Source organism: Gracilinanus agilis, chromosome 2, assembly GCF_016433145.1.
Source record: "Gracilinanus agilis isolate LMUSP501 chromosome 2, AgileGrace, whole genome shotgun sequence".
NCBI classification, from domain to species: domain Eukaryota; kingdom Metazoa; phylum Chordata; class Mammalia; order Didelphimorphia; family Didelphidae; genus Gracilinanus; species Gracilinanus agilis.
This window is the reverse complement of record NC_058131.1, coordinates 585,489,430-585,512,630: the sequence shown is the minus strand read 5'-3', so window position 1 is coordinate 585,512,630 and position 23,201 is coordinate 585,489,430. Positions and strand designations below refer to the sequence as shown.

The window sequence follows — 23,201 nt, the reverse complement described above, 5'->3', positions numbered from 1 at the left end:
TTGTCTTCAAATAAACCTAAAGCTAAGTCCCACATCAATAAAAGGAAAGAAAAAAATGAAAGATGTCTATTTTCCTTCCATTCTTTAATAATCAGATCTGTTGACCCCTAGTTCTAATGAATTTATCCACTAGTACCAGATTTCTTCCAAGACATAGAAGCAAACTGCGTGGTAGTTTAAACTTCATTATTTTGAATTAAGCCTTTATCATGTGAAAAAAGGAATAAGCAAACACATTTACCATGTCTATCTAAGATATTTAGTCCTAGTCCACATCTAGCTAGCTAGCTTTCTAACCTGTGAAGTGATCACATGTACTTGAATTCACATTATTTATGAGAAGTTATAATTATATAAAATATGGTATAACATAGATAGCTATCTTTGGGCTAGAGCTACATTTCTTAGGTAACACACACACACACACACACACACACACGTAGCTTCCTATTTCTTATAGGTATATATAAACTTCTCTGTTTCACTTTTAAAGTCCTTTACAACCCACATTTCTAGAATCATTATCCATTATTTTTTTTCCAATATTTCTTGCTGCTCTTCCTGCATTGAATGCCTTGGAATGTTCTCCCTACTCACTTCCAGTTAATAGAATCTCATACATACTGCAAAATTTAGACCTTCATGATAACCCAACTACTAGTACTCTGTGTACCATCATACCTTGCATTATTCTACATATGTTTAATTTGTATATACATATAAGTACATATTGTTTAGAACTTAAGCTCCTTAAGAGACAGATTTTTGTCTTTGTATGTCCAGTACTAGCATATAATAAATCCCTGTTGATAGATAAGTGTTGTAGGTTTTTCATTCAACTATATAACATAATCTCACAAACATTTTCCATCCACTTAGAATAATTATGGATCTCTCTAGAAGGCTCCACAATTATTTGGAGATAATCCCATTAGAACAATATCATCCACAAATATGAGCAACTGTAGGATCTCATCATCTATGTGGAACTCTTCAACAACTTAGATTCTAAATTGCATCTCCTTCATGATAGAGACAAGAACCTTTGGTGCTAATTTATTTCCCTGTTTTAAGACTCACTTGATTGTAATACTCAGGGATCAAAAACAAAGATTACTTCTACTTTACATATAACAAGTTTTATGAGTCTTCCATCTTCACCTATATAGCTCACTCATCAGACTGTTACTTGATTTGTTAATATATAGACTCATCATCTTGAACTTTAGGGCAATTCAAAACTATGCTTATATATGTAAGTTTCAACACATCTCTCAATCAGCCAAACTCAGAGACTCTACCAATTCAAATATTTTCATTTAATAAACTAGAAAAAATATTCTTCCCAATAGTAATGACTTCCCATAATGCATATGAATGCTTTCCCCTCCAAGTCTAGAGCAATTTTCAAGTGGAAAAAGTTATTAATATATGCAAATATGTATACAACAACTGAAGACCTTCTTGAATGACTAACTTCAAGACTGAAAGTCAATTTCTATCAAAATAACATAAAATTGGGGCAGCTGGGTAGCTCAGTGGAGTGAGAGTCAGGCCTAGAGACAGGAGGTCCTAGGTTCAAACCCGGCCTCAGCCACTTCCCAGCTGTGTGACCCTGGGCAAGTCACTTGACCCCCATTGCCCACCCTTACCAATCTTCCACCTATGAGACAATACACCGAAGTACAAGGGTTTAAAAAAAAATTTAAAAAAATAACATAAAATTATCAGAGCCTTGGCCTGGAAAAAATAATAGTTTTGCAAAAGAGAAGATACATCCTAGCCATTCAATCAATTATAAGCCATTCTAATTTCTCACTAATGAATGCTACTTTTGCCTGACCTATCTACTAAATGTAGGCCTCTATTTTAAAAGCCATTTTTTTTTCATTTTGATGAGGGAAAACTAATGCCCCAGATGAGCATGATAATAGTTACACTGCACTTAAGCCATATTGGATATTGGATCATGAGTTCAACATGGCCAATACTAAGTTTGTTATCTCATCATCCTTCTTCCAAACTTCCCTATTTCTATTGTGCATGCTATTCTTTTGAGCATAACTTAAGTTTACAATCTTGAAGTCACCTTCCACTTTAGATTCTCTCATCCCTATATTCAAACACTTGCCAAATCTTATAATCTTCAAATCTTGAATCTTTATATTCTTCAAATCTTGTTAAATATTCAAACACTTTTCAAATCCTGCCTCACAAAAACTCATTCATCTATCTCTCCATTCATTCAGCAAATCTAATTCAAATATTCTTTGTCTCTCTTATAGAAAATTGCTACTGCCTCATAACTGATCCCTGGTTTTAGATTCTTCCTTCTTCAATTCCATCCTAAACAGCTATCATAATCTACACAGAGCTACCAAAATAATTTTCCTAAAGTACATGTCACCCCTCTACTTTAGACACTTCAAAGTAGCACTAATGGAACTAGGGCAATGGTTCTTAACCTAAGGCTGAGAACTTGTTTCTTTTTTAATATAATTTGATAAATGTATTTTCATATACCTAGCTTCCTTTGCAGTTCTATGTATTTTATATAATTCTAGAAGGGGATCCATAGACTTTACTAGATTATCCAAAAAATCGATGACATAGGAAAAGGTTAAGAATACCCACAGTAGGATAAACACAAACTCCTCTGTTTTGGCTTTTAAAGTCCACTTAGTAACTGCATTCAGATAATCTTACCCAAATTACTTCTTTCTACTTCGTCTCATGATTTCTGCATTCCAGTCAAAGTGGTCTACTTTACTGTTTATTTCTTAAACTCAGAATTTCATTTCCCACCTCTGCAACTTTGAACTGCCTATCCACCATGCTTAGAATTCTCTTCCTCTTCATTCTAACTCACAGAAGCATTAGTTTTTTTCCTTCAAGTCTCTACTTGGGGACAACCTCTTAAAGGAAGCATTCCCTGATTCCACTAGTTGTTACTCCCTGTTCTTTCCTTAAAATATCCTATATTATCTTATCTTTTACATTTATAACATATAAACGCAGTATTTTTCCAAGTAAAATATAAGTTCCTTGATAAAAGGGGCTTATTTTCATCTCCAATGCCTAGTACGATTCCTGAAATACAAGTTTCTCAAATGTCTCATGAATTAATCCTCTCTAGTCTTCTCAGTATGCTGGTTGTCCATTTCTGTATGAGCTACAGTTTATTATTCCTTAAATGTGGTCCTCAAAATTAATATAATATCCCAGTTCTGATTTGACTAAATTTAATTTTGTGAATATCTAATGAAAGCACCACAGAAATTCACTTGTTGAAAAGAAAACTTATTGGTGACATGATACGTATTTGAAAAGTTGACTTGAGACTGAAGGAATCAATTTCTGTTTGGTCAAAATGGGAAGAATTAGATTGGAAATGAGAGAAAAGGAGATTTCTGTTCCAAGTGAGGAAAAACTTTGAACAATCTAAATTTTCCAAAAGGGGAATAGATGTCCTTGGAAATGGGCCATGGCTTGACATAGGTAGATTTCAATTAGATTTTTGGTGGTCACTATCAGTGGATGTGTTATCAAGAGAAAGGGATGTAGGACTTTCTGGTAAAGATGGCTGCAGAATAGTCACAGCACTCTTTACTCTCCTCTCCACCAAACATATATGATACATTAAAAAGACAAAAAAAACCAAGCCCAGATGAAAGAAGGGACTCCATAATAGAGCACAGCATTGAAAGTACGTGGGATTTGGGCATTTCCATGGTTTAAGGGGGTGAAAGAACTCCCGCCAAAATGCGAACTAATCAGTCTTTCCCTACCCCACCTAGTGTGATAGACCCAGTGCCAGAATAATAGCGAGCATGTGGCAATATCTAGGGGCTTGATAGCTGAATAAGAGCACCAGGGACCTACCCCTGAAAGCAGCTATATTTAAGACCCCAGGAGACTAAAGTACGCAGACTTTGGGTGCGGAAATAGAGTGAAGTGGGGCGGTAAGTAGAAGCCATGAAGAGACTACTGGAAGAGTGGCCTCAGACAAAAACTGCTTCTTAGCTCCATCCACAGAGAGCTTGCCCTCCTCCCCCAGACTTCTGACTGAGAAGGAAAATTAGCATAATGGTGGCAAGCAATCAATACCCAAGAAATAACCACCAGAAAGACCAAGAAAAAGGCATTAATTCTGGATAACTTTCACAATGAAAAAATCCAGGCCACAGAGCAGAGAGCAGAGAAGGGCAAACAAGTAAACACAGCTAAACTTTCCCCCCAAAACGAAAATTGGTCACAAGCTCTTGAAGAGTTCAAATCTGAGATCATGAGAAAGGTGGAAGAGATATGGCAAGAAAAATGGGAAATAATTAAAAAAAGAAAATAACAGTTTAAAAGACAAAATTTCACACTTGGAAATTGAAGTCCAGAAATCAAATGAAATAATAAGCAAACTGAAGACCAGAAATTACCTGCTGGAAGCTATGAAAAGCAGGATAGACTAAATGGAAAAACCAAATGATTATAGCAGAAAACCAATCTTTAAAGACCAGAATTGGGCAAGTAGAAGCCAATGATGTCGCAAGACAGCAAGAATTAATAAAGCAAAGTCAAAAGAATGATAAAATAGAAGGAAACATGAACTATCACCCTGAGAAAATCAATGACCTTGAAAACAGTTCTAGAAGAGACAATTTGAGGATCATTGGTCTTCTGGAAAACCCAAAATCAACAGGAATTTGGACATCATAATACAAGAAATTATCCAAGAAAACTGCCCTGATGTTCTTAAACAAGAGGGCAAAATAGACATTGAAAGAAACCACAGGTCACCCTCTATACTAAATCATCAAAAAACAACACCCAGGAATATAATTGCCAAATTCAAAAGCTTCCAAGCTAAGGAGAAAATTTTAAAATGAGCCAGAAAGACACACTTCAGATATCAAGGAGCACCAATCAGGATTACACAGGATCTGGCAGCCTCCACACTAAAAGACCGCAAGACTTGGAATATGATATTCAGAAAGGCAATAGAATTGGGTCTGCAACCAAGGATCACCTACCCATCAAAAATGACTATATACTTTCAGGGGAAAGTATGGGCATTTGACAAAATAGATTTCTAAAAATTTGCAAAGAAAGGACCAGAACTAAGTGGAAAGTCTGATATGCAACCCCAAAATCAAGAGACACATGAAAAGATAAATAAGAAAGAGAGGGGAAAGAAAAAAATTCTTTTAATTCGCTTCTTTAAGGGCTTTGATAAGATCAAATTACTTGTATTCCTTTATGGAATAATGGCATGTTTAACTCTAAAAAATTGTACTCATTATTATAGTAATTAGAAGAATTATTCATACAGAGAGGGTGGGGTACTAAATGGTCTAAGATTATATGCAAAAAAGGAAAGGCTGGGGAATAGAGGATGGCAACAAGAGAAAAATAGGATAATCTATACCACACAAAGAGGTGCATGGGAAGGGGAGGGGATGAATACTATTATAAGAAGGAAGGGAAGAGAGTGTGAATAGCTAATACTTAAACTTTATTCTCAGTGGAATCAATTCTGAGAGGGAAGAGCAGTTAGATCCATTGGGATATTGAATTGTATCTTACCCTACAGGGAAAGTCAGAAGGGAAAAACCAAGAGGGTTTGGGGGGTGGGGTGTTCAAAAAGGGAGGGAAAGAGTGAGGGGAGAGAATTTAAAAGACCTTAAAACATAATAATAGTTGTACGGGAAGGGAGGGAGCATAAGGGGAAGTAAACTGAGGGTGGAGATGAGGGGACTGATTAAAAGCAAACCATTGGTTTAAAAGGAAATACCAAAGAAGAAGGGGCAGAACTAGGAGAGGAATTCAAAATGTTGGGGAATACATAGCTTGTAATAATAACTCTGAATTTGAATGGGATGAACTCACCCATAAAATGGAAGAAAATAGCTGGGTGGATTAAATACCAAAACCCTACCATATGCTGTCTACAAGAAATACACATAGGGCAGATAGACACATGCAGGGTAAAAATAAATGGCTGGAGGAGAATCTATTGGGCTTCAACTGAGAAAAAGAAGGAAGGAGTTGAAATCATGATATCTGACAAAGCCAATGTAAAAATAGAGATTAAATATATAAATAGAGATAAATTAAATATAAAAATAGAGATAAATACTGATTTAAAAAGATAGAGAAGGTAATTACATCCTAATAAAAGACAGTATGGACAATGAGGAAATATCAATAATCAACATGTATGCACCAAATGGTATAGCATCCAAATTTCTAAAGGAGAAATTGGTGGAGCTCAAGGAGGAAGTATATAATAGAACTATATTAGTGGGTGAACTGAACCTTCCTCTATACATCTAGATAAATCAAACAATAAAATAAATAAGAAAGAGGTAAGAGATGTGAATGAAATCTTAGAAAAATTAGAGTTAATAGATATTTGGAGAAAAATAAATAGCAACAAAAAGGAATACATCTTCTTTTTAGCAGCACATGGTACATTCACAAAGGCTGACCATGTACTAGGACATAAAAACATAGCAAACAAATGCAAAAAAAGCAGAAATAATAAATGCACACTTTTCAGATCATAATGCAATAAAAATAGCTATTAGCAAAGGTACAGGGAGAGGCAAACCAAAAACTAATTGGAAATTAAATAATATGATTCTCCAGAATCAGTTAAAGAACAAATCATAGAAACAATTAATAATTTCATTGAAGAGAATGACAATGATGAGACTTCTTACCAAAATCTATGGGATGCAGCCAAAGCAGTACTCAGGGGGAAATTTATATCCTTGAGTGCACATATTAACAAAATAGGGAGGGCAGAGGTCAATGAATTAGGCATGCAACTTAAAAAAGTAGAAAGCAAACAAATTAAAAATCCCTAGATGAAAACTAAATTAGAGATCCTAAAAATTAAAGGGGAAATTAATAAAATTGAAAGCAAAAGAACTATTGAATTGATAAGTAAGGTTAGAAGCTAGTTCTTTGAAGAAACAAATAAAATAGACAAATTACTGGTCAATCCAAATAACAATATCAAAGATGAAAAGGGAGTCCTTACCTGTAATTGTTATATTGAATCTCTGGGAGCCAGGAATTCACTCAGTGATCAACAGGTGGATCAGTTGGATGTTGGAATGTTCCGAGAGGCATGTGGCAGAGAGGGCAGTTGGTAGCCCTGGCAGAGGTTCTTGGGTCTTTACCTGTCCCTGAGGCTGGAGTGGAGTGGATCCTGGTCCTTGGGGAAATTGAGACTTGCAAACTCAACCCTGCAAGCTCCTCTTGTGTTTCCTGTACCTTCATCAACCTGTATCAGACCACCATCTCTGATTCTACTGCCACTAGATCTAGGAAGTCAATCATCTTAGTCATCTAGGTTTTCCAGGGCCCAGGAGGGATCTGGGAAGTGGGCAGGAGAAGAAGAAGAGGGTGGAAAAAAAGGGTGGATATCTCAACTGATTAGGCTTAACATCTACTGAAGAAGTAATTGAAAGTTTATACAGCAGTTTGCCTGCTCTGGTGTGGCCCTGGCCAGGTTGTACCAGAGAGAAGCTATCATCTTGATTCCTTCATTTGACGGCAGTTTAGAGATTCATTACTATCATTTAATTTAGGGTCTCCAATACCTCTATCCCTTAGCATTATCCTTCTTTGCCAAATATATTCAAAGCTTTAAAGTACCTTCCTGAATTGATTATTCAAAGTTTATTTGGGAAGGGAGTCACGCAGTCAGATTACAATGTTACCCAGCTTAAGAGCCCAATAAATAATATCAATCAAGCCCAGGTGGGTCCTGAAGGGATAATATACATTGACCTAAAGGATCCTGCCTGGGCAACTGTTATAGGAGAGAGAGGTGTCATCCTATCCTCTCTCTGTACTCCATCTTCATCTACATCTAATAAATAGTAGTGGTCTCCTTTTAATATAACATAATGAAGAGGAAATTAAATCAATCTTTAAAAACTATTTTGCCCAATTATATGGCAATAAATACGACAATCTAGAAGATATGGGGGATATCTACAAAAATATAAATTGCCTAGATTAACAGAAGAAGAAATAAAATAATTAAATAATCCTATATCAGAAAAAGAAATTGAACAAGCCATCAAAGAACTAAGAAAAAATCACCAGGGCCTGATGGATTCACAAGTGAATTCTATCAAACATTCAAAGAGCAAGTAATCCCAAAAATAAACAAATTATTTGACAGAATAAGCAAAGAAGGAGTTCTACCAAATTCTTTTTATGACACTAATATAGTACTGATTCCAAAGCCAGGCAGACCAAAAACAGAGAAAGAAAATTACAGACCAATCTCCTTAATGAATATAGATGCAAAAATCTTAAATAGAATACTAGCAAAATGACTCCAGCAAGTGATCACAAGGGTTATTCATTATGATTTATACCAGGAATGCAAGGATGGTTCAATATAAGGAAAACCATCCACATAATTGACCATATCAATAAGCAAACCAACAAAAATCACATGATTATCTCAGTAGATGCAGAAAAAGCCTCTGACAAAATACAACATCCATTCCTATTGAAAACAGTAGAAAATATAGGAATATAAGGGCCTTTCCTAAAAATAATAAACAGTATATATCTAAAACCATCAACAAGCATTATCTGCAATGGGGATAAATTAGAAGCCTTCCCAAAATAAGATCAGGAGTGAAATAAGGATGCCCATTATCACCTCTATTATTTAACATTGTACTAGAAACACTAGCAGTAGCAATTAGAGAAGAAAAAGAAATTGAGGTTATTAAAATGGACAATGAGGAGACCAAGCTATCGCTTTTTGCAGATGATATGATGGTCTACTTAATGAATCCCAGAGAAACAACTAAAAAGCAATTGAAAATAATCAACAACTTTGGCAAAGTTGCAGGAAGCAAAATAAACCCAAATAAATTACCAGCATTTCTATATATTTCCAACACATCCCAGCAGCAAGTTAGAGAGAGAAATTCCATATAAAATCACCCTAGACAAAATAAAATTCTTAGGAATCTATCTGCCAAGACATACACAGGAATTATATGAACACAATTATGAAACACTTTCCACACAATTAAAACTAGGTCTAAACAACTGGAAAAACATTAATTGCTCATGGCTAGAACAAGCTAACATAATAAAAATGACCATCCTGCCCAAATTAATCTATTTAGTGTCATACCTATCAAACTATCAAAAAACTTTTTTGCTGAATTAGAAAAAACTATAACAAAGTACATTTGGAAGAACAAAAGATTAAGAATATCAAGGGAAATAATGAAAAAAATGTGAAGGAAGGTGGCTTAGCAGTAACAGATCTTAAACTGTACTACAGTGATTCCCAAAGTGGGCGCTACCACCCCTGGTGGGTGCTGTAGCAATCCAGGGGGGCAGTGATGGACACAGGTGGATTTATCTTTCCTATTAATTGCTATTAAAATTTAAAAAAATAATTTCCAGGGGACTAAATATTATTTTTTCTAGAAAGGGGGAGGTAGGCCAAAAAAGTATGGGAACCACTGCTATACTGTAAGGCCATGATCATCAAAACAATATGGTACTGGCTAGGAGACAGAAGGGAGGATCAGTGTAATAGATTTGGGGTAAATGACCTCAGTAAGACAGTTTATGATCAGCCAAAAGAGCTCAGCTTTTGGGACAAAAATCCACTATTTGACAAAAGCCGCTGGCAAAATTGGAAACAGTATGGGAGAGATTAGGTTTAGCTCAACATCTCACACCCTACAACAAGATGAACTCAGAATGGGTGAATGACTTGAATATAAAGAAATATACTTAAGCAAATTAGGAGAACCCAGAATAATATATTTTTAGATCTTTGGGAAAGGAAAGATTTTAAGACGAAGCAAGGGTTAGAAAAAATTACAATATGTACAATAAATAATTTTTGTTACATTAAATTAAAAAGATTTTGTACAAACAAAACCAATGCAACAAAAATTAGAAGGGAAGCAACAAAATTGGGGAAAAATCTTTATAACAAAATCTGTGACAAAGGTCTAATTGCTCAAATATATAAGGGACTAAATCAATTGTACAAAAAATCAAGTCATTCCCTAATTGATAAATGGGCAAGTGGCATGAATAGGCAATTTTCAGATAAAGAAATCAAAACTATCAACAAACACATGAAAAAGTATTCTAAATATCTTATAATTAAAGAAATGTCCATCAAAACAACTCTGAGGTACCACCTCACACCTAGCAGATTGGCTAAAATGACAGCATAGGAAAGTAATAAATATTGGAGGGGATGTGGCAAAATTGGGACATTAATGCATTGCTGGTGGAGTTGTGAATTGATTCAACCATTCTGGATGGCAATTTGGAACTATGCCCAAAGAGCTCTAAAAGACTGCATTCCCTTTGATGCATCCATACCACTGCTGTGTTTATACCCCAAAGAGATCACAAGGAAAAAGACATGTACAAAAATATTTATAAGCTGTGTTCTTTGTGGTAGCAAAAAACTGGAAAATGTGGGAATGCCCTTCAATTGGGGAATGGCTGAACAAACTGTGGTATCTGTTGGTGATGGAATACTATTGTGCTAAACAGAATAATGAACTGGAGGAATTCCATGTGAACTGGAATGATCTCCAGGAACTGATGCAAAGTGAAAGGAGCATATCCAGGAGAACATTATACACAGAGACAGATACACTGTAATAAAATAGAATGTAATGGATTTCTCTACTAGCAACAATGCAATGATCCAGGACAATTCTGAGGGACTTATGAGAAAGAATTCATTCACATTCAGAGGACGAACTGTGGGAGTAGAAACACAGAAGAAAAACAACTGCCTGATCACATAGACTGATGGGGATATGATTGGGGTTATTGACTCTAAAAGAGAACTCTACTGCAAATATCAGCAATATGGAAATAGGTTTTGATCAATGACACATGTAAAACCCAGTGGAATTGTGTGTCGGCTATGGAAGGGCATGAGAGAGGGAGAGGGACAGAATATGAATCCTATAACCATGGAAAAATGTTCCAAATTAATTAATACAATAAAGAACTAAAAAGAGAGAGAGAGAAAGGATATAACTTCCAAAAACTGCAATAAATTCCAATACAGCATTACCTCCCAGGGACAAGGAGTGGTCTCAGTTGATAAATTTAAATATACAGTGTAGGGCTAAATATCAGTCATTGTCCTTCTTTGCTATGATCTCTGTCTCTGAAACAGAACACAGTGATTGTTTTACATATACAACCCAGGGAGACAGATTCTGCTGCTTCTCCTATTTCCTCTTGCACAGGATTGAGTGGCTAGAAGTGTCTGTGTACACATGTACACACACACAGATAAAGAGCCCAATAAACTAGGATTACTTGATTACTAGGATTGTTGATGTTTTCCTGTTTCATTCATAAGTTCTACTTTGATCCCATCCCTTACTTTTTCTCTCAGAAAGCTTTACTTGCAAGGGTAGTAATGTACAGGTCACTACATCGGCACTTTTCTTACAATTTAAATGCAGTATAGAACACCTGAAAGGATTTTGATTCAAAGAGACAGGTTCAAATCCCAGATCTTACACATGTAAGCTGAATGACTTTGGGTAAATCAATTAACCATCCTTATGCCCAAGTTTTCCATCTGTGTAATAAGGAAGTTATATTAGATGACCAGCAAGGCCCCTTCTAGATCTAAACCTATTGTTCTATAAGAGTAGACTTTTATTTACTTGGAATAGGCAGAAGAAAAATCCCTTAACATATGCTTTAATTTATATTTCTTCTGCCTCTGAATCTTATCCTTCTACTTTGTGCTAACGAGTAAATTTATAGATGTTTGCCAGACCTACATCCTTTCCACCCCACTGGCTTTCTTCTTCAGAAAAAAGGGAAAATAATAGGTGATTAATAAATGATTGTTGAAATGAATTGAGATGATAGTCAGAAACAAGCTTCAGTTGATAATTCAGAGAAGCAATAGAAAATGTATCCAATCTGAATGTTGTCATCGTTACATACTCCCTCAAAGTGGGGAGATATTGATCCAACCCACCTTTGAATTCTGACTAACACAAATATTTTGTCCAAACCACATACACCATAATAATAATAGAAGCAGAAACTCAAGGCAATTTAAGTTGTAGTAACCACTAAATAGCTCATCTGGTTCTTAGCATACCATACCAAATAGGGGCAATAAACCAGTTAATTATGACTACCATCACTCATACTATGCTCCATGCCAAGACAAGTCTCCATATCTCTTTCAATATACATAAAATAATATGCTTATTTTCTTATGCTTCTAAATAAATCCCAGAACTGTATCTATGACTGCCCTATTCAGTTGTTATGCTTTAGGGAAAGTTTTAGAGAAAACTTTTCCAGGTTAATGGTGACAATTGTGTGCCTCTCAATCCCTGCCCCACAACATTAAACTCCTCTAACATTATGAACTACATAAAGAAATTGGTATATTTACTGTATTAATAAAACATCATTATTATTATTCACCAAATAAGGCACTACTCAGTTGGGTCACTCACCATATCAAACAAACAATGGCAAATGGCTTTTTTATTATCTACAAAAATCAAATCATTCAAAATAATATCCCACCACTGAAGATGTTACAAAAGAATGTGGGTTCTGAAAAAATTATAAGAAGTAGTTCCAAAATGATTTTCAGCAAGGATAATATCAATGGAATAAATATACTGTGACCAAGGTGACCACATTTGCAAATAGGAATTTTGGGTTTTATATTTAAAGAGATAGGGACAAAAACAATGATTTCATTGGTTTAAGAAACTCCTAGGAGAGGAAACTTCCTCCACCAGTTTAGTTCTACACCAGTGATGGGCAAAGTTTTTAAAGAGGGGGCCAAAGGAAAGGAAATGCTCATCTGTCAGTCTGTTTCTAAGGCAACTTTCGAAGTTTCATTGTATTGTATCCTGCTCATTGTATTCGTCAGATTAAGAATAATGTCTCCTGGCCAGAGAGAACATTTCAGGGCCCCTGAACCCCACATCTGGCCCACAGGCCATAGGTTGCCCATCACTGGTCTACACATTATCTTTGGAACTTATTGCTTTAAAATTGGTCTAGAGCACTTTGAAGTTCTGATTTGATATGGTGATATGTCCAGCATATTTTAGAAGCAGGACTTGAACTCAGGTCTTCATGACTCCAAAACCATCTCTCTATCCTATTCATTTAAAAGAGAAAAAAATTTCATGATATGTCTTTTTATATCCACTCTTTATGCCTTTTAGCTGGTAACATTCAAAATTACTTAAGCTTTATAATCCTGATTGAACAGTTTATTCATTCTGTTTCATGGTCTAATGTAGGCTTTCCTAAAATAGAATTGAGGGATATAGACTTTATTCCAAAACATCAGCTTCCTTCCTTGGATACATCCATTATTTAGCTCCTCCACCTATAAAATACTTCCTAGCTTTCTACTTTACTGACCCACTATGAGGATATTTGAAGATTAGGAAGATAATATCTATAAGGTTTCTTTGGGCCAATGTAGACACTGCCACCACAGCAGATGTTCATAGTGGTTTCTAGACAAGCCCATGACTCAAAGACTCTTGGCTCAACCAGACCAGTCTTGTTCGTAAAGCTCAAAATGCTACACAACATTTCCATTTTCTTTTGCACAGGTTTGCCACTTCCATGTAATAGGAGAGGAAAAGGGCTGGTTTTCCACTCACCAAAAAACCCAGCATATTTCTAAGCAAGGAAAAAATGTACTCTAACTTGAAACTGGGTCTGAAGGAGTGAATTGCACACCAGTAATCAACAGTGGAAGGAGAATTATAATATTTATCAAAGTTTTACTATATTTTGTTTGATATATTATGATAATGATTTGACTGCTAAGATTTCAAGACCATATCTAAAGTTCAAGATTTCTGTTTGTGGGAATTGTGTATATTGTAGAGCTAACATTCTCTATGCCTAAAGAGTGTTTCTCCACCCTAGAATACAGTCTCAGTCAACAAATGGTTCAACATTCCTGTCATATAGTCAGTCATTTCTTTCATATCTCTCCTCTCACCTCTCCCCACCTCTAATATATGACTATGTTAGTACTGATATTGGAAAGCAGAGCATGAAGGATAAAGGAAAACAACAACACACACACATATATGCACACACATACAAAATTCTATACTTAAAATGTCTACAGTTGATGGATATTTATATATGCCCCCAAGAGAAGAAAATGATCTTTTCTTCCTGTAATAAAAATGACAATCTTTGATTTTCCATCATATTCTTCATTCTGATCTACTATTTCTCCCTTGATGTTTCCCTTTCCAAGACTGACATCAGTAGGCACACAGACAGCAGTCTTCTCGGCTCATGCTTAAAACACTCAGACATGAAGATTCAGGATTCTTAATCCTGATAGGATAGCTGACAGAAAATCACAAGCCTCTCTGGATGAAGGGTTTTTTAGGTTAAGCCTCTACAAATAAAGCTTGGTTGCTGCTCTCTAGACTTCAGAAATTTAAGGAGATTTTTTTAGTTAAGGAAATTCTCTTACATCTTTGGCCAAATAACTGGGGACCTCTGTACAATTTAGAAATAACAGGTGTTTGAGATTGCTATCTAGTCAATCCCATGATATAAGCATATTATATCAACAAATATAAATTTAATTTAAAAAATTCTTGGGCTTATATACAAGTTGTCCTCAAAGTCTCTTGAATAGAATAAGTGCTGATAGCTATTAAAGTTTAAAACCACATCAAGGTTTTTGGGACACTTTATATATGACAGCACTTAGCAAATAAGATCTAAAAAAATGCAATAGAGTTTTGGAGAGTACTCTCTCTGTATCTTTAGCAAATATTAAAATACTCATTTAACAAATTTATTAAGAACCTATTATATGCATAGTTGGGTACAAGCCACATTTCCTGTCCTCACATTGAGGAAATAACATTTACATTTAAAAGTTAAACAATATAAGGCAACAGCATACAAAGATAATCAGTGCCAAATGAGCAGTATAGACCATATGTTCTACAGACACAGATAATTATCTAATTATGTCTTTATATGTAATTCATAACCTACCCTTTAGTTTAAAGGTACCCGGGACAATTTTTTACCAATATTGTATATATATATTTTAATATATAAGAATTAACCATGAAAAAAATTAGTGCCTAGAGATGCAGTAAATATATCATTTATTATTGATCAGTTGAATTCATTTATCTGCCATGTGGCAGCATGAAAAATACTTTTTTAACTAAAAGAAAGAATAGCAACAATTTTAGGTCTTCCATCAGTTTTCTTTTTGTGTAAAAAATCACCACAATCATTTCTATATCATCAGATGGACTTACAGTTTTAAACACTTCTTTTTGCAAGCATGTTTTCCATTAGACTTAAATAGAACAAGTATATCATTAAGAATCCCCAGGGAAAGTAAGGAGATTCAAGATAGGTTTATTGACATTTAAATCATATGATGTATATAATTTCCAGACCTATATTTACTTCCTCAATCCCTTCCTATTATTCTCAGAACACTAAAGAAAGATTTGTTCAATTGAAAGGGACTCTACATTCTGATTTTGGTTTTGGTAATGCAACCTTGAAGCCTCCTGGTGAATGTTTATGATATTTGCTACTTTTTCCTCTTTCTAAGTTTTCCACCTATTAACACAATACCCTGAATTCCTACCCTCAGACAACGATCTCAATGTGAGGCCTACCAAAACCCAGAGCTATTGCAGATGGGGATTCTGAAGAGAAAGAGAGGGGTTTGGAATTGTTCTTTTGGGAATCATCTCAGTATACACAATACATATAAAGATTACTGCCATGACTGTGAATGAATGAATGAAAAATGCATTTATTAATTGACAACTGTGTGTTAAATGCTGTGCTACATTCTAAGGATATAAATATTAAAAAAAGATAATCCTTAACCAGAAAGAGTTTATATTATAATTTGGAGAGACAACATACATGGGGAAATGGTGACTGCGGAAGGGATTTTGGTCCAGAGAATCACAAAAATGGTGAGTGAATCCATAGGATAGGTGATTGTCATAATCTTTCCAATAGTATTGATTTGATTATTGTTCAAATTACTGCAAACAAGCAATAGAGAAAAGGGAGGAATAGAGAAGGTATGTGTAACAGCAGAGCAAATATGTACCATGCCAGGGTAAATGGATATGGAAAATGATGTGAAATAAACTACATTTAATATTTTAGGGGAGTTTGCCATTCACTGAACCATCAAGAATTTTCACATGCAGGTAATGGAATCAATATATTACTCTATAAAGAAATGATTTATTATACCACCAATTATGCCATCACAGCTAATTAATTGCCAGTGTCTACCATGTTTGCAATACTGTTATACATTTGTAGCCAGAAGATTTAGTAATAGTAAAAGTTTTAAAACTTATGTAGAATAACCAAATGAACATTATTTTCAGCAGGTAGCACAATTATTCTCTTATACAAGTAGTAAAATAACTCAATGACAAGTAGCAAAAGTCTCATGGTAAAAGAAAGCCCTTTTACAGTTTAGGCCAGAACCAAAGTACTGATGAGTACAGAACTTCAACCAGTAGCAGAAGATGAAAAATTAGCTAAATACAATTCACATTCCTGAACAGATCAATGACATCTAATTTCAAGACTGAAAGATAATTCAATCCCCTATACCCCCTTTTTTATCTTCAAAGAGAAAATGATAAATACTTGCAATTGTTTTGGTAGGGTTGTAAGGAGTATTACCAAGGTATGAGAGCCACTAACAGAGATAAAGTTTAGAGGACTATCTGCTTAAGCTTAATTCAACTCCAAAGCTTATTTCTTACATAATTCTTCCATCATTTAACCAGGTTTTATCACCACCAAATACTTTTAACTGCTTAATTGCATTTGGCAGTGTGCTAAGCACTTGTAGAGAAATACATGAACTCAGTTCCTTTATCCTGGAGCTTCTAATCTATACAAGATGTGTTTTTAACACTCATTCCACACTGAAAGGAGTACCATAAGCACAATCTAATGTTTTGAAATTTGGGGCATTTTAATTTTGAAATTTGTATTTAAAGCAAATTTTAGTTATTAATTTTTAAAATTCAGTTAAGTTTTAGATTTTTTTTAGTTTGTTGATGAATAGAAACAATATCCTTTATGACTGAATATTCAAAAAAAGTTTGTCTTTTAAAAAATTCTCAGAGTATGTACCCTCATGAAATCTGCTGTGCATAAACTATGGAAAGTACTGAAGTATCACTGTTGATTCCCAGTACAAAATCAGCTTCAAATTATTGTTCGAATTTTGTAACTCACCCACAGTGTCACATGGTTCGTCTTTGTGTACACAGAAGTCTGTCCTAGAAAATAAATGCAACAAAGTCAGATTTCTACAGCTCCTTCAATAAGAAGACAGTGCATGTGGTGCAAGCATGACACTACTGCTAATTAATCACCAGTGTCTACTATGGTTGCAATATTGTGATACATTTGTAGCCAGAAAGTTTAGTAATTGTAAAAGTTAAAAAACTTATGTAGAATAACCAAGTCAAAACTCTCAGCAAGTAGCACAATTATTCTCTTATATACATATTATGTTCCACTATTTTTTTATTTCTCTTCATATTTATGTTACATATACTACTAATTTGCAAACTCCTTAAGGAAAAATCTTATACCTTCTTCCATAACACATATTCCTAAATCCACAACACTGGTCTCATGGTTGTTATATGAATAAAATACTCCATCACTTAGCTCCAGGAATTTTATCTGATCCTAACCAATGCGTGGAATGCTCTTTCTCAATATTTTGGCTTCTTTTAAGTCCCAACCAAAATGCCATCTTTTATTGGAAATCTTCTCCAACTCTTCTTAATTCCAGTGCCTTCCCTCTTTTAATTATTTCCTACTTATCATATATATATATATACATATATATATATATATATATATCTTACAATCCTGTATATTTGTTTACATGTTGTCTTCCCTCATTGGATTATGAACTCTTTGAGGGCAAGAATTATCTTTTATCTGTGTTTGTATCCCCAGTACTTAGCACAGTGCTTGGTACAAAATAGGAGCTCAATAAATGTTTATTAACTGATAGAGTGAATTAAAGTAATATTTATTAAATGAACCAGACACCATACTAGGCACTGTAGATATAAAGATCAAAGCTTACGTTGCCATGTTGGGATACACAAATAACTAAATCCAAGGTAATTTGGTGGGTGTATGAGGAGAATGAACACTAACAACCTAAGTAACTGGGAAAAGTTCTTATGCAGAAACTGATACTTAACCAGAGTCTGAAAAGGAGTGAGTACTCTAAGAGCTGTAGGAGGAAGATATCTTGTGCAGAGGTATAGAGGTGGCAGTCAGAATGTTATAAAAATGAACAGCAAGTAAGCCAGTTTGACTCAACCACAGATTGTGTTAGGAGGAATAATGTGAATTCAGTGTGGAATAAAAGAATAGAGCAGTGATGGCTAACTTTTTAGAAATAGAGTGCCAGGACCCAGTCCCACCCCATCCCCTAAACCGAGTACCATGCCCACCCCCTCAAAACCGAGTGCCTTGGTCCTCCCCATCACTGAGTGCCAGCCTTCCCCTTAACCCACATAAGGGAGGAAGAAAATGCTCCTATTGGGCTGCTGAACACAGGAGTTGGTGAAGTAAGGAATGTCCTCAGTGAGTGTAGAGAGGGGGAGGGAAGTGGCTTGAGTGCTCTGCTCCCTTCCAGCTCTGCCACCTGTGAGCCACCCACCTTACCCACTGTGTGCTCCCATTGGGCTACTGGAGAAGGGTAGGTGATGTGAAAAAATGTCACCAGACTCAGGGGAGAGGGAGGAGGGGAGTAGCTCTGCCCTAGTCCTCTTGCCTTTCTAGTAACAAACTCTGGGGTGGGGTGTGGCCGTGTGCCCATAGAGAGTGCTTTGTGTGCCATCAGTTCGCCAGCACTGAGATAAAGTTTGATTGTGAAGCATTTTCCCTAGCCTCTTTGAATTCAGAGTCTCACCAATAAAATGAGTATTCCATCATCATCAGAGTTAGCATTTATATAGTGCTTTACAGTTTGCAAAGTGCTTCATAAATAATATTTAATTTTATCTTCATAAATATCCTGAGAGGTATGTGCTATTATCATCCCCATTTACAAATAAGAAAACTGAGTCAGAGCTTAAGAGATTTGGCCAAGATCACACTGCTAGTATCTGAGGTCAGAGTGGAATTCAGGTCTTTCTGACTTCAGGTCCAATGTTCTATCCATTGAGTCACCTAGAAGATTTTTGAACTTCTTTCCAGCTCAATGGTATAAATGGGAGTTTTATTTTATCCTAAAATTAAAAGGCAGCCACTGAAGCTTCATCATGAAAAAGGTGACATAGTCAGAGATATGCTTCAAGTATATTAATCATTTTTGTGGCAGTAATCTTCATATGCAATGTAAATGAAGAGATAATTCCTCAAAGCATAATTCTGAATCTCTTTCTCTTCAGTAATCCCAGTGAAAGTAGACCTCACATTCAGATCATGGTCTGAGGGCAGTGGAACGGAGGGTGAACTAGAAAAAAAAGAAACTAGAGTCCTAGAGACCAACTAGGAAGCTGTTTTATTGGTTCAAGTGAAATAATAAGGATCTTAACTAGAGATTATATGAATTGTTTTTAAAAAGGAAGAGGAGAAATATGCTTGAGAAATATTGTGGAGATGACAAATTCAGCAAATGATTGGATATGAAGGGTGAGGATAAGGGAAAAGTCAATGATGACTGTTAGACCAGTAGATAGTGAGGACTGGAATTTGACATGGGACTCATGGTACCGTCCATTGCTTTTTCCTTTCTCCATGATGACGTGGTAATGAATATACAGAATAGACTTGCCCCTAGGAGTTGTATATCTTGTACTCACAGAATGGTATAAAAGGCTTCAAAGGCTCTAGTACACTTTTGGATCTGTGAAGTAAGAATGTAAATGCACTTGCAACAATTTGGTATTAAATGCTATTCATATACACTGCAAGGCTTAAGAGGAAGCCCAGTTTCCTTCTCATCTTCCTCCTTAGTTAAGCAGTTCCCAGCTAAAAAAATGTGCATGTCTTCAAATGAGTTATAAATGCTATAAATTAAACTTCTAGGATTGAACTAATAAGAATTTTTAAATTTTGATTATAAATTTCTCCCTTTCTAAATTAAATTCAACAAGCACTTATTCAATGGCTATTATGTATATACCTTGCAACGAGAATAATTTTCTGCACAGATCAGATTGATCAAAGAGGGTATATGAAGAGAAAGATGCAGGGTACAAAAGGAAATGGAGGTGAAGAGATTAGTTTATGAAAGACTTTGGATGTCAAACAGAGGCTTTTGTGTTTGTTCCTAGAGGCAATAAAATTCGGTATATGAATAAACTTTCAGTATTCAACTCATCATACTTTCTCTCTTTGCCCTAATACTTTTGGACTTCAATGTACATATTATTGTCTACTTGAATGAGGGATTCTTAAATTTTTTTATGTGTCATGGAATCCTTTGAGAAATATGGTAAAGCCAAAATGCTTCTGAGAATATATTTTACATTCAAAACCAAAATCTATTGCTAATATATTCAAATGACAATACCACTTCTCCCTTCATTGCTCTTGTTTTTGATTCCTGACATTCTTCCTATGTATCATTATTATATAATGATACCTACCCCTTCTAGGTGGATAGAGTATTGGACCTGAAGTCAAGAAGACATGAGTTCAAATTGTAATAAGGAAATAGCATTTTTAAGGGCAAAGCAGGGTGGCAGGAGATAAACATTCTAAAAGCTTGGAATGGAGCAGGGGAATGATACAGAACTTGGGACTGTCAATTGGTTACCATTGAAGAAGGAGCCTGTGTGTTTTGATCTCCCTGAGAAGGCATCATCAATATACCATCATCTTTGTGGGAAGAGCAAGCTAGAGCTTGGATTTGCAGCTTGGAGGGTGGACCTTCATTCTGTATCAGTTCATTGTTTTTACCCCCACTGGATCTATTGGCAAATAACAGCTGAGACCCTGGGACATTAGAGAAACCACACTGGAAGAGTCAGGGAACCAGGAGTGAGATTTCCAAACCCCTATCCTGCTTGACTGTTGTTGTTAGTGAAAGCCTTAGTGTAGAACTCCATTCCCTTGCCCAAATATATGTTACTGGTGATCCCAGTTAAGGAAACCTGTTACCCACCTTCCTAAATTCTTTATTTTCAATAAACAGTTGTTACTGTTTCCTGTCTAATCTCCTTATCCCCTAGCAAGAACCCTAGTTTAGGTAGATAAATTATTATATTAATTCCCAGCAGGCCGGAGGCTGATACTCAGATAAACTGATCTAATTGCCATTCCTTTATCTAAGTGTTACCCACTTTCTCAAGTCCTTGCTCATCTTTAAGGGCTGGGTTAGTGTATGGTAATTACCTCTAGATATATTTACTGGGTTTATTTTAATCAATTTACCCTAAAACAGTTAACCAAAAGGAGGCAGTTTGAATCATCCTTTCTTCAAAATCTAGGCACAGGAATACATAGGAAATCAATTATATTGAAATACAAAAAAAAATCTGAAGGTTCACAGACCCTAGATTAAGAACCTCTGACTTAATTACACTTGCTTTCCAGTTCATCAGTCTTAATTCCTCTGTTATGCACCTACTTTCTCAAGTCAGTCCCATATAAAAATGCTCATACTCTTAATTTCATCATAACCTACAATTGTTCTTCCACACACAGCCCATAAACCTTCTATGTCTTTCTCCTCCTATACTTATTCTTAATTTGCACTGCCACATCCAGTCATTCTCCCTCTTCCTATAGCCCAGGACTGGCAAACCTTTTAGAGATTGAGTGCCAAAATGCATTTTCAAGCTGCCTGAGAGCCCTCCACATTACCCCCCCCCCCCACAGCTGAAGGAGGAAGTGTTCACATTCGGCTGATGGGCGGAGGGTTGGGGGCATGTAAAAAATGTCCTCAGACACTGTAGAGAGGGGGAACAAAGCAGCCCACTCTGTGCTGCCAGGGCATGCATGCCACACCTTTGCCGACATGGCTTTAGGCCATTAACTCAAGCTAGACTCATTTTTCTCCTTTAAAAAGTTTGACCTTATAGTTAACCATGTCTAATTTACTCTGATATCTACCTTTGAATCTCTTGTCAATCTTGTCTTTGACCTTCTCCTTTCATACCTCCAAAAATAGATTGATTCAGAAAAACCTGAATTCAATTCCTACTACAGTCACTTGCTAGCTACCTAGCCTTGGAGAAGTCACTTAACCTCTGTCAAACTCAGTTTACTTATCTGTAAGATGTATATAACAGTGGTAGGACAGCAGGGTGGTGTAGTGGGTAAAGAGCTGGACTTGGAGTCAAGAAGAACTGAGTTCAAATTTGGCCTCAGACACTTACTAGCTATGTGGTCCTGGGCAAATCACTTAACTTCATTTGCCTCAGTTTCCTCATCTATAAAATGAGCTGGAGAAGGAAATAACAAATCATTCTAGCACCTTTGTCAAGAAAATTCTAAATGGGATCAAAAAGAGTTGGATGTACCAAAACAAAAACCCCAAAATTTACTTGCTCCCAATGTTGTTGTGAATATGAGATTTCATATATATACATATACACACACATATAATATATATATACATATGAATTTCATATGTAACATATATACACATATATCACTTTAAAAACCTTAGACTGCTATTTATTATTCTTTTTGTTTTACTATTATTATTGAGTTTTGTTTAGTCATTTTTCAGTTGTGACTAACTTTTCATGACTCCATTTGAGATTTTCTTGGCAGATATATTAGAGTAAGTTTGCCATTTCCTTCTCCAGCTCACTTTATAGATGAAAAAAACTGAGACATAAAGGGTTGAGCACAAAGTTACACAGTCAGTAGATATCTGAGGCCAGATTTGAATTCAGGAAGATTTCTTCCTGAATTTAGGTCCAGCACTCTATACACTCTATACACCTAGATTCCCACTATTAGAATACTGTCTTCCTTTTTAGTCCTATTCTATTGCTATAAAATGTGTGACTTCCTCCAGTTATCATCTTGCCAAATCTCTTGCCACATCTCTTGAAGCTATCCCCTTCTTTTCACTCACACCAAAAACATTCATTCTATCTCATATGGAA

At 35.5% G+C, this 23,201-nt stretch overlaps 1 protein-coding gene across 1 annotated transcript in view; it reads right to left on the bottom strand.

The window, feature by feature from the left end:
- The window catches only part of ADAMTS17 (ADAM metallopeptidase with thrombospondin type 1 motif 17), a 515,727-nt gene that overhangs the window by 349,874 nt on the left and 142,652 nt on the right, over nucleotides 1-23,201 (bottom strand). Inside the window, exon 7 of the mRNA XM_044665411.1 lies at nucleotides 17,335-17,378. Coding sequence (XP_044521346.1) covers nucleotides 17,335-17,378 — 44 coding nt within the window. The remainder of the gene's footprint in view (nucleotides 1-17,334; nucleotides 17,379-23,201) is intronic.